The following is a 16,015-nucleotide window of genomic DNA, read 5'->3' as shown; positions in this document are numbered from 1 at the left end:
ATACAGGAATCTTGAAGTTAATTTTAATACATTTTTAAGACTTTTTCAAGACCTTCTCAATATTTTTCAATACCTCACCGGCACTTCAAGCTGTAAGCATTTACATCAGTGACACTTTTAGTTTGTGATAAAGACTATAGACCACTATGATGACATTGCTCCACTCTCAAAAAACAAAAAAAACAATCTTCTTTTCTTTTTTTATGTACCGGTTCATCTTTGTTTTTTAAAAATGAATAAATTCACACACTTTTACAATGTTTTTTTACGACTCAAACTCTTGGACAACTAATTCTGAAAAAATACCTTCAAAATGTAAGACTTTATAAAGTCGTGAAAAGACTTTTTAATACTTTTTAAGGGTCTTAATTTTCCCCAAATTGATTTATCACCTTTTAATACTTTTCAAGACCCCGCGGATACCCTGCTTAAGATCAAACTCATCAGATGATGAAGATGAAGATGGCGGCGGCGGCGGTGGACACTCACTTGGTGAAGTTGGCGAGGTTCTGGATCACCTTGGCGATGAGCGTGAGCGTGCGTGCGGTGCGGTCGTCGGGGTACTCCTGCATCAGGTAGAAGAGCGACGGCGACATGATGGCGGGACACAGGAAGCGCAGGAAGAGCGAGGCGCTGATGAGCCGCTTGCTGATGTCCTGCTGGTAACCGCGGGCGACGCACTGCTGCTTCCACGACGCAAACACCTCCTTCAGCTCCCGGGGGAAGACGCTGAGACAGGAAGGGGGAGGAGGGGTCAGGATGTGTGTGTGTGTGTGTGTGTGTGTCAGGACTGTCAATGAATATTTGAAATTCAAATGTATATTCGAATTATAGTGATAAAAGAAGAAGAAATAAAGACATAGAAAGAGGGAGAGATAGAAAGAGGGAGAGACAGAAAGATAGAGACAGAAAGAGAGACAGAAAGATAGATAGAGACAGAAAGATAGATAGAAACAGAAAGATAGAGATAGAAAGAGGGAGAGACAGAAAGATAGAGACAGAAAGATAGATAGAAACAGAAAGATAGATAGAGATAGAAAGAGGGAGAGACAGAAAGATAGAGACAAAAAGATAGATAGAGACAGAAAGAGGGAGAGACAGAAAGATAGATAGAAACAGAAAGATAGATAGAGATAGAAAGAGGGAGAGACAGAAAGAGGGAGAGACAGAAAGGGAGAGACAGAAAGAGAGATAGAGAGAGAAAGAGGGAGAGACAGAAAGATAGATAGAAACAGAAAGATAGATAGAGACAGAAAGAGGGAGATAGACAGAAAGGGAGAGATAGATAGACAGAAAGAGAGACAGAAAGATAGAGAGAGACAGAAAGAGAGATAGACAGAAAGAGAGATAGAAAGAGGGAGATAGACAGAAAGAGGGAGAGACAGAAAGATAGATAGAGAGAGAAAGAGGGAGAGACAGAAAGATAGATAGAAACAGAAAGAGGGAGATAGACAGAAAGGGAGAGATAGATAGACAGAAAGAGAGACAGAAAGATAGATAGATATAGAAAGAGGGAGAGACAGAAAGATAGATAGAGACAGAAAGAGGGAGAGACAGAAAGGGAGAGATAGATAGACAGAAAGAGGGGAGACAGAAAGATAGATAGAGATAGAAAGAGGGAGAGACAGAAAGAGGGAGATAGACAGAAAGAGGGAGAGACAGAAAGATAGATAGAGAGAGAAAGATAGATAGAGATAGAAAGAGGGAGATAGACAGAAAGAGGGAGAGACAGAAAGATAGATAGAAACAGAAAGATAGATAGAGACAGAAAGAGGGAGATAGACAGAAAGGGAGAGATAGATAGACAGAAAGAGAGACAGAAAGATAGATAGAGATAGAAAGAGGGAGAGACAGAAAGATAGATAGAAAGAGGGAGATAGACAGAAAGAGAGATAGAAAGAGGGAGATAGACAGAAAGAGGGAGAGACAGAAAGATAGATAGAGAGAGAAAGAGGGAGAGACAGAAAGATAGATAGAAACAGAAAGATAGATAGAGACAGAAAGAGGGAGATAGACAGAAAGGGAGAGATAGATAGACAGAAAGAGAGACAGAAAGATAGATAGAGATAGAAAGAGGGAGATAGACAGAAAGGGAGAGATAGATAGACAGAAAGAGAGACAGAAAGAGGGAGAGACAGAAAGAGAGATAGAAAGAGGAGACACAGAAAGATAGATAGATAGAGACAGAAAGAGGGGAGATAGACAGAAATTTGAATATTAAAATATGATATTCGAATATTAATAATTTATTTTTTAAATTATCTTCATGAATTGATAAAGGCCGGGTAAAACGTGGTCTTTTTTCACGTATTAATATATCGTTGCTGATTGGCATCGTGTAGCCGGTTGTTTTGTGTCATGTAAGCTGTTCAAAACATGTTTGACATGCGCTGATAATAAATACAGGCTACCGCTATAAAAGTCCATCTCTTTGTATTGATTTTTGTAGAAAATATGAAAAAATAGAAATTAGATTTTTATTCGAATATCTGTTTTTTTTAAGAGGCAATATTCAAACCTCATTTCTGCCATTCGTTGACAGCCCTAGTGTGTGTGTGTGTGTGTATGTGTGTGTGTGTGTGTGTGTGTGTGTGTGTGTGTGTGTGTGTGTGTGCGTGTGTGTTGTGTGTGTGTGTGTGTGTGTGTACCAGTAGGAGTTGATGATCTTGCAGAAGGCGAGCTCGCAGCACATCTTCAGGTTGCTCTGATGCTCCGACAGCTCGCTGCTCGAACAGCGACTGGGCTCGACCTCGCAGTTCTCATCGGACTCGTAGAGCGCTCGGATGAACTCACCTGAGGGGGGAAGAGGGGGGGGGGGGGGGAGAGATAGACAGAAAGAGAGAGACAGAAAGATAGATAGAGAAGGAAAGAGGGAGATAGATAGAGACAGAAAGAGAAAGATAAAGACAGACAGAGAAAGATAGATAGAGACAGAAAGAGAAAGATAGATAGAGACAGAAAGAGAAAGATAAAGACAGAAAGAGGGAGAGAGACGGAAAGAGAAAGATAGATAGAGACAGAAAGAGAAAGATAGAGACAGGAAGAGAATGATAGAGACAGAAAGAGGGAGATAGATAGAGACAGAAAGAGAAAGATGGAGACAGAAAGAGAAAGATAGATAGAGACAGAAAGAGAAAGATAGAGACAGAAAGAGAAAGATAGATAGAGAAAGAAAGAGGGAGAGGCAGAAAGATAGATAGAGACAGAAAGAGAAAGAGACAGAAAAGAGAAAGATAGATAGAAACAGAAAGAGGGAGAGACAGAAAAATAGATAGAGACAGAAAGATAGAGAGACAGAAAGAGGGAGAGACAGAAAGAGAAAGATAGAGACAGAAAGAGGGAGAGACAGATAGATAGAGAGAGACAGAAAGAGAAAGATAGAGACAGAAAGAGAAAGATAGATAGAGACAGAAAGATAGATAGAGAAGGAAAGAGGGAGATAGAGAGAGACAGAAAGAGAAAGATAAAGACAGACAGAGAAAGATAGATAGAGACAGAAAGAGAAAGATAGAGAGAGACAGAAAGAGAAAGATAGAGACAGAAAGAGAAAGATAGAGAGAGACAAAAAGAGGGAGAGACAGAAAGATAGATAGAGACAGAAAGAGGGAGAGACAGAAAGATAGAGACAGAAAGAGGGAGAGACAGAGACAGAAAGATAGAGAGAGACAGAAAGAGAAAGATAGAGACAGAAAGAGGGAGAGACAGAGACAGAAAGATAGAGAGAGACAGAAAGAGAAAGATAGAGACAGAAAGAGGGAGAGACAGAAAGAGAAAGACAGAGACAGAAAGATAGAGAGAGACAGAAAGAGGGAGAGACAAAAAGATAGAGACATAAAGAGGGAGAGAGACAGAAAGATAGATAGAGACAGAAAGAGAGACAGAAAGATAGATAGAGACAGAAAGATAGAAAGGGAGAGATAGAAAGACATAAACAGAAAGAAAGAGGGAGAGACAGAAAGACAGAAAGATAGAGAGACAGAAAGAGAGAGAGATCAATCATTGATAATAATCTGTGTGAATCATCATCATCATCATCATCTGGTGAGCGATGATGCGTTCACTGTCGGCAGAGAGGCTGGGTTTTTACAGTGTCGTCGGCCTCAAAATAACTTCACCTGTCAAAATAAAAGCCCGAGCAGACGACTGGTGTCTCTAAATAAACTGGGGGTGGAGGCGACGTCGGCTCTATTATTAGATCCTCTGCTTCTCTTACTGAAGCTCTGAGGAGGAGGAAGATGATGATGATGAAGGTCCTGTGATGTAATTTTAGCATCAAATCGATATAAAAATAAATAAAAAAACCCTTTGGTCTAAATCAGGACGGAGCCGGAGATAAAAAAATAAAATAAAAACAAACATCAAAGACTACGACTCCCAGGGTGCACTTCACCTCCACACAGCCAATCAGAGAGCAGCACATAAAACACCAAGCTATTTAAAGCGATAGTTCACCCAAGATTGAAATTTCTCACTCATTATCTCCTCCCCCTCATGTGGACTAAGGGCTGGGAGAAGTTTCAGAGTCCTCCGTGGCTTCTCTGAGTTACAGGGGGTCTCGGCGTAGCAGTGCATGTCCATATGACGGTTACAAATGGATACCAACTGTCTTCGTAACAAAATGACACACCAAAAAACATCCAGATACCTCCATGCTGCTCGTATGTAATGTCCCTCTTGTATTGAAGCCCCGACATGCGAAATTTCAAGCTTGTTTTGTAGCGGAATTTCTCGAAGCTCCTCTTCCCGGTCCGTCATATTTGGACGAACCAGGGTCTGTCCTCTTCCCAGTTCGTCCAGATAGGAGGAGAAGAGGAGAAGAGGAGCTTCGAGAAGCTTCCGCTACAAAACAAGCTTGAAAAATTGACTTGTTTCATTTTTTTCTAGACAATTTCGCACCCCTTGTAACTCAGAGAAGCCACGGAGTTAAAGAAGCCATTTTTGTAAAAGTAGAGAAACCATCCCTCAACAGGGGAGGTGGCCTCAGACACCACCTATCTCCAATTTACAATGCTGCCCTTTCATCCCTTCCCAGGAGACTCAACCATCTAGCCTCAAAGAACAACCACTGTTCACAAGTGGCAAGTGACTCCAACGACTGTCGTTAGAACACAATAGGGCACTAACGAAGTCGAAACCAACTTCCCACCAACGACTGTCACTCCAACGACTGTCGTTGGCACTTGGAGCACAAAAAGGGAACCAGTGACATCATCACTTGTGAACGCCCACACAAGAGGTTAAATAGTGAGTCTCCACACCAGATAGTTGGACCAGTCCCAGCCTGGTCAGCTGCTACATGAACTGATGAAGCCTCTTGGATGAGAGGTGAAACGTCTTCCTAGACAAATAACTAAGTCCAGTTGCTTTCGATTTAACCTCCTTTGAAATACTATGACCTGGACAAATGAGAATATGCACCGGCTTACGGAGGACTCTGAAACTTCTCCCAGCCCTTAGTCCACATGAGGGGGAGGAGATAATGAGTGCAATTTCAATTTTGGGTGAACTATCCCTTTAAGTCACGCGTGTGTGTGTGTGTGTGTGTGTGTGTGTGTGTCTCACCCAGCGCGTCGTGCAGGTACTTCTGTCCCACCAGCTTCAGATACTCCTCGATGGCCTTGGTGGCCAGCGTGTTCTCCCTGAAGATCAGGACGTCGTGGTCGGCGCAGCGGTCCACCTCGGACATCACCAGGTCGGTCAGGAAGTCCTGCACCAGGGTCAAAACTTTATTAGTCTTTATGCAAAATAAACAGACGGTTTAGTTCCTGAGAAGAAAATGATAATTGTTATAAAATCTGTCAAAGTTAATGTGGTTATGCTGTTATGTCACTGTGTTCATGTACAATAAAGTTACATTTGAATAAAGCAGCAGTACTTTCCTTCAAAACTCATCAAATACACAATCCAACAACTACAAAATGCTCTCTTGAAGAAGTTGTGGCCTGCACATTCACCACGCTATGAGATAATAACGTGTATATATGAAGAAAAGAAAGATAGATAGAGACAGAAAGAGGGAGAGACAGAAAGGGAGAGATAGATTCCAAACGCTTGCTTTGGCAATATATACAATTTATGTCATGCCAATAAAGCCAATTGAATTGAATTGAGTTGAATTGAAAGAGGAGAGACAGAAAGATAGAGATAGAAAGAGGAGAGACAGAAAGAGGGAGAGACAGACAAAAGGAGAAAGGGAAAGTTAGATAGAGACCTTGGCCCTGCCGGTGCTCTGCAGGATGTGCACCAGAGTGCAAAGAGGGAGACATAGAAAGAGGGAGAGACAGAAAGATAGATAGAAACAGAAAGAGGGAGCTAGACAGAAAGAGGGAGAGACAGAAAGAGGGAGAGACAGAAAGATAGAGATAGAAAGAGGGAGAGACAGATAGACAGAAAGATAGATAGAGACAGAAAGAGGGAGAGACAGAAAGAGATAGATAGACAGAAAGAGGGAGAGACAGAAAGAGGGAAAGACAGAAAGATAGATAGACAGAAAGAGGGAGAGACAAAAAGATAGATAGAGACAGAAAGAGGGAGGGATAGATAGACAGAAAGATAGAGAAAGACAGAAAGAGGAGAGACAGAAAGGGAGAGATAGATAGAGACAGAAAGAGGGAGAGAGAAAGATAGATAGAGACAGAAAGATAGATAGATAGATAGATAGACAGATAGAAAGACAGAAAGAGGAGAGACAGAAAGGGAGAGATAGATAGACAGAAAGATAGAGAAAGACAGAAAGAGGAGAGACAGAAAGGGAGAGATAGATAGAGACAGAAAGAGGGAGAGAGAAAGATAGATAGAGACAGAAAGAGGGAAAGACAGAAAGATAGATAGACAGAAAGAGGGAAAGACAGAAAGATAGATAGACAGAAAGAGGGAAAGACAGAAAGATAGATAGACAGAAAGATAAAGATAGAAAGAGGAGAGACAGAAAGGGAGAGACAGAAAGAGGGAAAGTTAGATAGAGACCTTGGCCCTGCCGGTGCTCTGCAGGATGTGCACCAGAGAGACATAGAAAGAGGGAGAGACAGAAAGGGAGAGATAGATAGACAGAAAGAGGGAGACCTCTGACCTTGGCCCTGCCGGTGCTCTGCAGGATGTGCACCAGGGCACAAAGAGGGAGAGACAGAAAGAGGGAGAGACAGAAAGATAGATAGAGACAGAAAGAGGGAGAGACAGAAAGGGAGAGATAGATAGACAGAAAGAGGGAGAGATAGACAGAAAGAAGGACCTCTGACCTTGGCCCTCCCCGTGCTCTGCAGGATGTGCACCAGGGCACAAAGAGGGAGAGACAGAAAGAGGGAGATAGATAGATAGAAAGAGGGACCTCTGACCTTGGCCCTCCCCGTGCTCTGCAGGATGTGCACCAGGGCGCCGGCCATCTCCTCCTTGTTGCGGACGCTGATGACGGGCTCGAGCACCGAGCACAGCGTGGCGTAGTTGTTGGTGACGAACTCGGCGAACTCCTTGTACTGCTCCATGGGCAGGATGGAGATGGTCTGGAAGCGGGACTTGATCCGGATCGACGGCCCGCCGCCGCCCTTGGCCTTGCTGCCGGCGCTCGGCGTGCTGACCGGGTACCACTTCTCCACGAACTGGCGGCCCGTCACGCCGGCCACGGGGATGTTGACCAGGCCCACGTAGTTGTTGGTCTTGTCCTTCTTCTTCTTCTTGCCGCTGTCCGCCGCGTCGCGGTAGATGTGCACGGTGACGCTGTGCAGCCGCGGCGGCAGGCTGCAGAAGTCAAAGTGCTCGCCCCAGAACAGGCTGTCGTGCCGCGTCTTGCTGGTGGTGCGGGCGTACAGCACGTCGTCCAGGCACAGCTCGCAGAAGTACTTCTTCTTGGGCGGCAGGTCCTTGGCCTCGATGATCCACAGCCGCAGCAGGTTCTCCGCCCGGCGACAGTTGTCCTGGAAACACAACAACAACAACAACCACCGTGTCAAATAAACCAAAGATACTCTATGGCTGTATTCAAAACCGCATACTATACTGCTAGGGATGCAACGGTTCTCGGTAAAATACCGAACCGTTCGGTACGGCCTGCACAGTGCAATACGCTCTTGGACCGCGGTATTTCAGATTCAGCTTCCACCAGCTCTTACTGCTTTACAGGCAGTGTCGCTACCCGATCCGCGACGCTACCGGATCCGTGACAGCCACGTACGGCAACTCCACTTGGACAAACTTAGTTGAATTGACTTAGGATCACTGCCCTATGTGCGTCGCCACAGACGGTTTATCTTTTTATTTATTTTTTTAAATACTTTATTAGTAATGTAAATTGAGGGTTGGTTGTGGTGGTCTGGATCTTGATGCTCAGAAAACAGGAACACAGGCGACTTTTAATGTTTACTGTCCTCTTTTCTCGCCGGCCTCATCACCATGACAACCACAAACAATCACAACTACCACAACACTCACTGAATAAACGAGTCTGCCGCGGCTGTCTTATGACGGACCTACGCGGTTTTTATTTTATTTTATTTTATTTTTTAATCATTTTCACAGTACCGTATTTTAAATTCACAGAACTTAAAGCATGTACGCAAATCGGGCAGTGCCCAAATGAAGTTTGTCCAAGTGGAGTTGCCGTAGGCAGCTGTCCAAGATGGCGGCCGGTCTGCGCATGCGCAGACCAGTTTTGTCACAGATCCGGTAGCGTCGCAGATCGGGTAGCGACAGGCAGCTGTGCCGTGTATGTGTGTGCCTGGCCATTTAAGGCGAAAGCCCGCCCCCGCGCGTCGATGTCCAATCACTGTCGAGCGTCCACACACTCACAGTGACTCCCCCCCATCACAATGAAGTGCAGCAGCTCACACACAGAAGAGGGGAAAAAAAAGAAAAAACAAAACAAAACAGGCGGCGGCACGAGCGGTCGCTGATCGCAATCGCGGGGGAAATTAATTAGTTATTAGCGCGATTTAGCACATTTAGCTTTTATGAGACTTCCGGTCCATGCACACCGCATGTGTGTGGTCGCGTGTCCGCGTGCCCGCGCGCGATAGAGAGACCGAGGTCGAGCAGGAGTTGACTGACAGGGATGAGAGGTGGTGAAAGGCTGTTTAAAAAAACACAATAGACTAACATCTTCTTTCCCAGTGAGAGACTGTGGCTGCCGGCATAGTGACGGTCTTCCATGACGGCAATATAGCGCGATCTCTGTTTGAAAGTGGCTTCAGAGTGTTCACCATATACTGAAAGACTAAAGGAGACAGTTCAGGTGTGTGTGTGTTTGTGTGTGTGTGTGTATGTGTGTGTGTGTGTGTGAGAGAGATAGAGGGGAGAGCTATATTATAAATATTATAAATTATAAACATTATTTTGGGAGAAAAAAAAAGTTCTCTGCACAAAACACATACCGAAACCGTACCGAGAACCGTGGCCAAAAACCGAGGTACGTATCGTACCGTGGGCTACCTGTACCGTTGCACCCCTACTACGTACTGATTTGGCCAAAATGTAGTATGTATGTATGCAGTATGCGAACAAAAGCAAAATCTGCAGTATGCGAAAAGTTCCCGGATGTCGTACTGATTTAGAAAATATCTCCAGTATCTGACCAGTCTACATCGCGTACTGTATCCCACAATGCAATGCGTCCCTGACGTCTAACCGTAACCAAAGACGGTAGTGTAGCCGTGTACCGTAACTATAGTTTAATAAAATAAAACTTAAAGCAGACTGATCGGTTCATTGTAAAATATTTTTTTTTTTTTTGTAAATGTGGTGATTTCTGTACGTAACGTTAGGCTCCAGAGCCCCGAGGCAGCGCTGCTCTTCTGTCCAATACACACAAGAAGCTTCACTTTACATTCAAACAAACTAATGCTACTGCCACAATTGTTAGATTTCATCAATGAGACCAACATTTATCTCCTAAAAATAATTTAACCAGCCGGTGGTAAACCTCTAAAAACCTGCGGGGAAGTTAATTAGTGATCGTTTTCTCCCCCGGGATGACGACGGAGGTTGGCCGGCCGAGCAGCTCTGCAGACCGGCTGCTGCCTCTGTGATGTCCCGGGGATCTTAACAGTTACTTTCTCGCATGAAAAAATATTAAAACTTAATAAAGTTACATAATTACAGCACTAGAGCGGGAAATAAAACAGCTTCACTTCCTGTCTCCTAAAGTGGGCGTGGTCACCGTGAGCGCGTGTCTCACCTTGTTGGGCTGAATCGTCCTCCTCAGGTTCTCCATCCACTTGTCTCTCTCTGAGGCCGAGGTGCAGCTGAAACACTTGCTGCCTCCAGCGTAGGTCACCTGACAGGAGAGAGGGGGGGGGGGGGGTCAATGAGGAACAGCTGATCGAACTAATCAGCCGATCGGCCTCTATTGATCTGATGTGTCTCTAACCCCAGGGGTCCTTGAACGGGTTCAAGGGGGTCCCCAACTTTTTCTTGAAATTTTACCACTTGTTTCTAGAATTGTTAAACCTTTTATTTTTTTTATTTTAGAAATGTTACCACTTTTAAAAAAAAAAAAAACTTTTTGTAACTTATTTTTTAATTTTTTGATATTTGACGACTTTTTTTCTAGAAAATATTTAACTTTTTTTTTTTTTGAGAATTTTACCACTTCTTCCTAGAAATGTTTGAATGTTTTTGGAGAAATAGTACCACCAGAAATGTCTCTATTATATTTCCAAAAATTCACGCCTTTGACCCTAATTTGAATGTACAAAACTTTATTCAGTCTCGGAACAAATATTTGTGTATTTCTGGTTTTTGCTTCAAAATTTGTCCAATGGGAGTCCGTGGTCTAATTTGTGTCAGTTTTGGGGTCCTTGATGTAAATTAAAGGTTGAGAACCACTGCTCTAACCAGCTGATCTGTCTCTATTGATCAGCTCTGTCTCTAACCAGCTGACCACAGTGACGCGGCGTTTCAGCAGGTCTGTCTAGTGTCCGGTGCAGTTAGTTCACCTCGAAGCAGAACTCCTGCCCCAGGATGCTGCTGTGCAGAGGTTTGACGAACACGTCCTCCTCCATGCTCAGGTCCAGAGCCTCCACCGCGCTGCCCGGGCTCAGCAGAGACTCATGGGAGCTCGACTCCTTCAGCTTGGGCAGCCCGCGAGATCTGGAAGAGACGGAGAGCCGGAGAGAACGACAACAAAAAAAAAAGCTGTTAATGAATTAATTAATGAATTAATTAAAGCAGAAGTATAACCGATCTGGTGGTTTTGGAGTTAGCAGTCCCCGCCCTCGTCCCTACGTCACCACATTCAGGCGCATCCCTTGGCTGCACACACAGAGAGGACTGCCCCTTTATGCCGTTCTCTCTCCTCATTGGATAAAGGTTGTAGGATACAAGGAAAGTTTTCTCCTGGGCTCAGAGCAGAGCAGAGTGACTGACAGACCCGTGTTTCAGACCAAACACTCTATCCACAAGTTTCCGAACGTCATCTATGGTCAAAACCGGAAGCCGGTTTTGCCGGTTTGGTGGAATTGTACGTTTACGTTTCCATGGTTTTCAGTCGTTGTCATAGTTACGGAAACGCATGGATCTATTAACGCTGGCTTTTAACACGGATGTCAATTTGTGTGATATCCACTGTTAAAAGCTGGTGTGATGATCCATCCGTTTTGCAGATTTTCATTGAAAAAAAAAAAAAAAAAAAAAGAAGAAATCCATGCATTTACCGCGACTACCGAAACCATGGAAACGTAAACATAAAATTCCACCGGAAGAGCAAAACCGGCAAAACAGGCTACGTTTTTGACGTTCGGAAAAAGGTGGATAGAAGTGATCGCTGTCGGAAGATACAACTATTTAAGACTTAAATATTAACACAAACATTCACCTTACTTCTGCTTTAAAGAAAAGTGAACCTGAGGAGAAAGTTCAAGGTCGCCGCCGATTTTTCTGTCTGATTCTCCAAAACTTCCCGTGAGCTCGTCAGCAACAGTAAAGGAGGAGAGCCGCAATAAATACCTACGAAAAACAACCACAGAGCCAGACGAGGGGAGTCCCCCAAAGCATCCCCCTCCTCCTCCTCCTGCTCCTGCTCCTCCTCCTCCTCCTCGACCCTCACGGCCGACAGCGGGGGCTCAGGTTCGCTGTCGGTGTATAAAACGCCGCCGAGCAGAGCAGAGCAGAGCGTCGCGGTCCGGGAGCAGCAGCAGCAGCAGCAGCAGGAGGAGGTAAACAACAAGGTCCTGGGACCGGCCAATCACAGCGGGCCTATGGGAGCGTTTCCACGGCAACGGCCTCCTCCCCAGGCGAGGAGGAGGAGGAGGGCCGGGCGCCAGGCAGCAGCAGCAGGTGAAGAGAGAGAGGCAGGTGTTTAACTACAGAGAAGCCTCGGGGGGAAAAGGGAAAGGTCCCCAGCCCTTTCAAAATAAAAGCCTGAAGAGAGAAACTGTTGTTTCACTTTTTCTCTCTCTGTAGTTTACAGGTTGAACGATGAAACGTTACAGGTGTGTGACCACCTGAGTTTGATACTGGAGCAGGAGGACTAGTACTGTACTGCCAGCAAGGGTTATTATAGTTTTAAAATGTATTTGTTTTTATTAGGGCCACGGGCCATCGCACCAGGCACTGGACGTAAGTCGTGAAAAACTGCGCAAAATTTTGCATTGAAGTCAATGGGACGGGCGGAAAAAAAAGAGCGAAAAAGACCAATCATTGGAGTTTAACAAACGTCTACTGCTCAGGCATACTTTTACCTAGAGACTTCATTTAAACTTTAAACAGTAGACACAAGTCTTGTGTATTGGCGTATTACTCCACGTTTTGATAGGTCATATAGTTTTTGATCAATCCCTGATCAATGACCATGATCATTTTTGGAGAAATTATGAGATTATAATGGGTGTGTATTGCACGGAATGTTCGTGTCAGAGTGCGTGACATCATCGGTTAGAGTGGGAGAGATGCCAGAAAAACTCCAGATTTTTTCTCTTTCCACACTCGGCCCGGCCACAATTTACACTCTACACACATGATTTTTTCAGAATTTGTAAGACAAACTTGTTATCTCTCATATCATGTGCTCAAAATATCAGAGAGATTTACAGAATTTACAGAATAAGCCTCTGAGTGCGGCCACGTCTGTCTCTGCTCCTCATTGACTCCAATACAAAGATTTTCTGAGAGAAGCAGAACGGCCTGATGTTTTAAAACTGCCAGCGTCTCCAAAATATTTACTGTAGAAACACCAAATCGTACCAACATTTTCAGTAAGTCCTTAGAGCAACGTTGATCTGTGTTTTGTTCTGATAGGAGTTACCGTTTTGTCATGCTAAGCCTAAATGTGAGACCGGTGCAGAGGCAGAAAATGGCTCTTTTTCTCCACGTTTCTGTAAAAGAAACCAGAAAAATTCACATTCAAGAAGCTGGAATCGTTTTAGTTTTGATTTAGCTCTTGTTTTATTTTATTTCAGTTCACTAGATTATTTTTTCACTGCTCGTTTTAGTCTTAGTTCCCTATAATAATAATAACCCAGACTGTCAGTACTGTGGTGTTATGTGTTAGTATTCTGGGATGTTTGTCTCTCTGGACACCGATCACGTGACTGGTAAAAACTCTGAATGATGAACTGAAGCTTTTCAGGAGATCACTCTGTAATTCACTGTGTGTGTGTGTGTGTGTGTGTGTGTGTGTGTGTGTGTGTGTGTGTGTGTGTGTGTGTGTGTGTGTGTGTGTGTGTGTGTGTGTGTGTGTGTGTGTGTGTGTGTGTGTGTGTGTGTATGTGTGTAATCCTCTGCTGTGTCATCAGATGAGTTACGTAAACCTGGATTAGTGAACCGAGCTCGACAGCGACCGACCCACAACATCGGCCTCGTCTCTACGACAGCTGGGACACGGTGTCGTCGACCAATCAGATACAAGGATGGAAGGAAGGACAGGAAGTGGTGGTGGAAACTGGAAACCAGCGCAAGAAGACCACAGATATCTACACGTAGTTGTTTTTTTTACTTCCTGTATCTCCAGAGGCAGAGGTCTATCACTGAAGCCGTTTCTTTTAATATAAATACTACAACTCAGCTACATAACTCAGGTCAGCAGTTAGGGTTAATGTCAGGGCCATGAAACTGATTTAATATGGCCTAGCACAGTTATATAGGTAGCCTACAGTGGTTTACACTCACTCGCTGGCCTCATCACCATGGCAACCACAAACTCAACTACCACGGCCGGGGGAAACAGCTGATAAGCCTAATAGCCTACACATACAGGCAACAAAATAACAAACTATTAATATATTAACTACCGGTATATGCACTAAATAACACATATATCCCACCCTATGATACGTTACGTTAGTTTCATTTATGTCAGATAACTGACCTACATCACATTCAACTAGTTCATAACAGTTATATAATATAAAACAACTTATTACTTTGAGAAGAGTTCTTCCATGTCTCTTGGTTTAGGCGTTTCTTTCATGGGAACATCCGTACGCGGCACAAAAGTTTGGCATTTCGCCAGATTCACAGCTGTCAAACCCTCTGACTGTTGACTGCTGCTCAGGAGGAACTACTCCTCAAGATGGCGGCCGTGAGACATTCCTGACAAGCCCCAATGTGGCATCTACGTGTAGATATCTATGCAAGAAGACGTGATGATGACACAGAGGTGAACGGTCAGACAGACAGAGACAGAGAGAGAGAGAGAGAGAGGAAGGGCTGGTCTCTCTGCATTAGGACAGAAACCTGATCCAGAGGAGGAAGCACTTACTGTCTGACCACACACACACACACACACACACACTCATCCCGACTTCTAATGAAACCGACGATTCAGAGTCTGAGATCTGATCAGTTTTCTGACAATTGAACCCAGGGCTCCAGGCTAACTGTTTTGACTAGGAGCACAGTGGCCCCTTAAACTTAACATTTTAGGAGCGGAAACAGAAAATTGTATATTACTGATAAATACTTTGATAAATGCAGAAACTATAATGTTTAGACACACCACACACCACAGACCCCCCTGCCTGTGTAGGACAGCCCCTGTAGTTTGGCCTCTTTGTCTGTTGACCCTGATTGAGCCACATGTGCACGGACTCCTTGGCATTAAACGGCCAAAAAAAAATCTATCGATCAACAATCAATCAATAATCATTTCCGTATCCGAGCCTAGTCTGTGCAGCGCTGTTCTGCAACGCGAGTCAACCTGCTTCGTTGCCTTGTGACGATTTGAGTACCGCTGCTGAGAGCGCGAGCATATTATGGGATGTTTAAGGTTTGTAGCGAGCCGTCAACAATCCCCTCTGTAAAAAACCTTCAGAATATAGAAAGGGATCAAACTGGGAGATTTGGTGTCTGTAAGTGCTGCTGAAGTGGAGATTTCTAGCTCAGAGTCTGAGTCTGAAAAACTCTTTCTGCCCTTTAAAGGAACAACCAGGAGTTTTGTTAACAGGGATGCAAACGGGTCAGGACCAAAAAAGAGAGGAATTTCCCGGGGGGGGGGGGGGGGGGGGGGGGGGGGGCTCACCATTAACAAATAAGTACATTACAATATCACGGAAAAGTCCATTTCCAGTAGGCCTAGTTCAACCCCAACCAAGTATTGAGTGCATATAGATAGACATAGTTTTCAGGAGGCCAACATTTCTATATTAAAAATGCTTAAAAAAAAAATTCCTTTGCAATATTTCCATTTTGGAGATACTGATTTTTAGGTCTTCACTGAATGTTAGTCATCATTATTACTATTAAAATAAACTGAATAAATAAAGACATGGGATGTTTCATTCAGTGTGTAATGGACATATAGGCCTCTATAATGTGTTAGTTTCACTTTAATTGAACACATTCTACATCGCGGAGGCGACGTCTTTCCACTCAGGGCTTCCTTCACCTCTGAAACGGGGCAGAGCTCCGTGGAGACACCTGCCTGACACAGCAACGTAGAGAACCGTGCATGTCCGCGGCGCACAGCTCCACATGCACGGGGGGGAAAACGGCGTCGCCGTCACACCGGCTGCACGCGGCTACGCGCCGCTTTAATGAGCGCGCACGTCGCGCGTCAACATTGGAGGTCGGCTGTTACCAGTATAATCAGAGA

The 16,015-nt window shown here is 44.4% G+C and overlaps 1 protein-coding gene across 5 annotated transcripts in view; it reads right to left on the bottom strand.

Moving 5' to 3' along the window:
* Window positions 1-16,015, bottom strand: part of rasal2 (RAS protein activator like 2) — a 104,142-nt gene that overhangs the window by 19,888 nt on the left and 68,239 nt on the right. For all 5 annotated transcript variants that reach the window (XM_083991586.1, XM_083991587.1, XM_083991584.1 and 2 more), the window contains 6 exons: window positions 10,923-11,076; window positions 10,163-10,261; window positions 7,332-7,907; window positions 5,563-5,707; window positions 2,649-2,793; window positions 490-729 (listed from right to left, as the gene is read on the bottom strand). In XM_083991586.1, the coding sequence (XP_083847712.1) occupies window positions 490-729; window positions 2,649-2,793; window positions 5,563-5,707; window positions 7,332-7,907; window positions 10,163-10,261; window positions 10,923-11,076 (1,359 nt within the window). The remainder of the gene's footprint in view (window positions 1-489; window positions 730-2,648; window positions 2,794-5,562; window positions 5,708-7,331; window positions 7,908-10,162; window positions 10,262-10,922; window positions 11,077-16,015) is intronic.

The sequence above is a fragment of the Trachurus trachurus genome (genome assembly GCF_905171665.1).
Source record: "Trachurus trachurus genome assembly, chromosome: 17".
Classification (NCBI taxonomy): Eukaryota; Metazoa; Chordata; class Actinopteri; order Carangiformes; family Carangidae; genus Trachurus; species Trachurus trachurus.
Note: the sequence above shows the minus strand (reverse complement) of the source record. Positions and strands in the feature narration are given on the sequence as shown.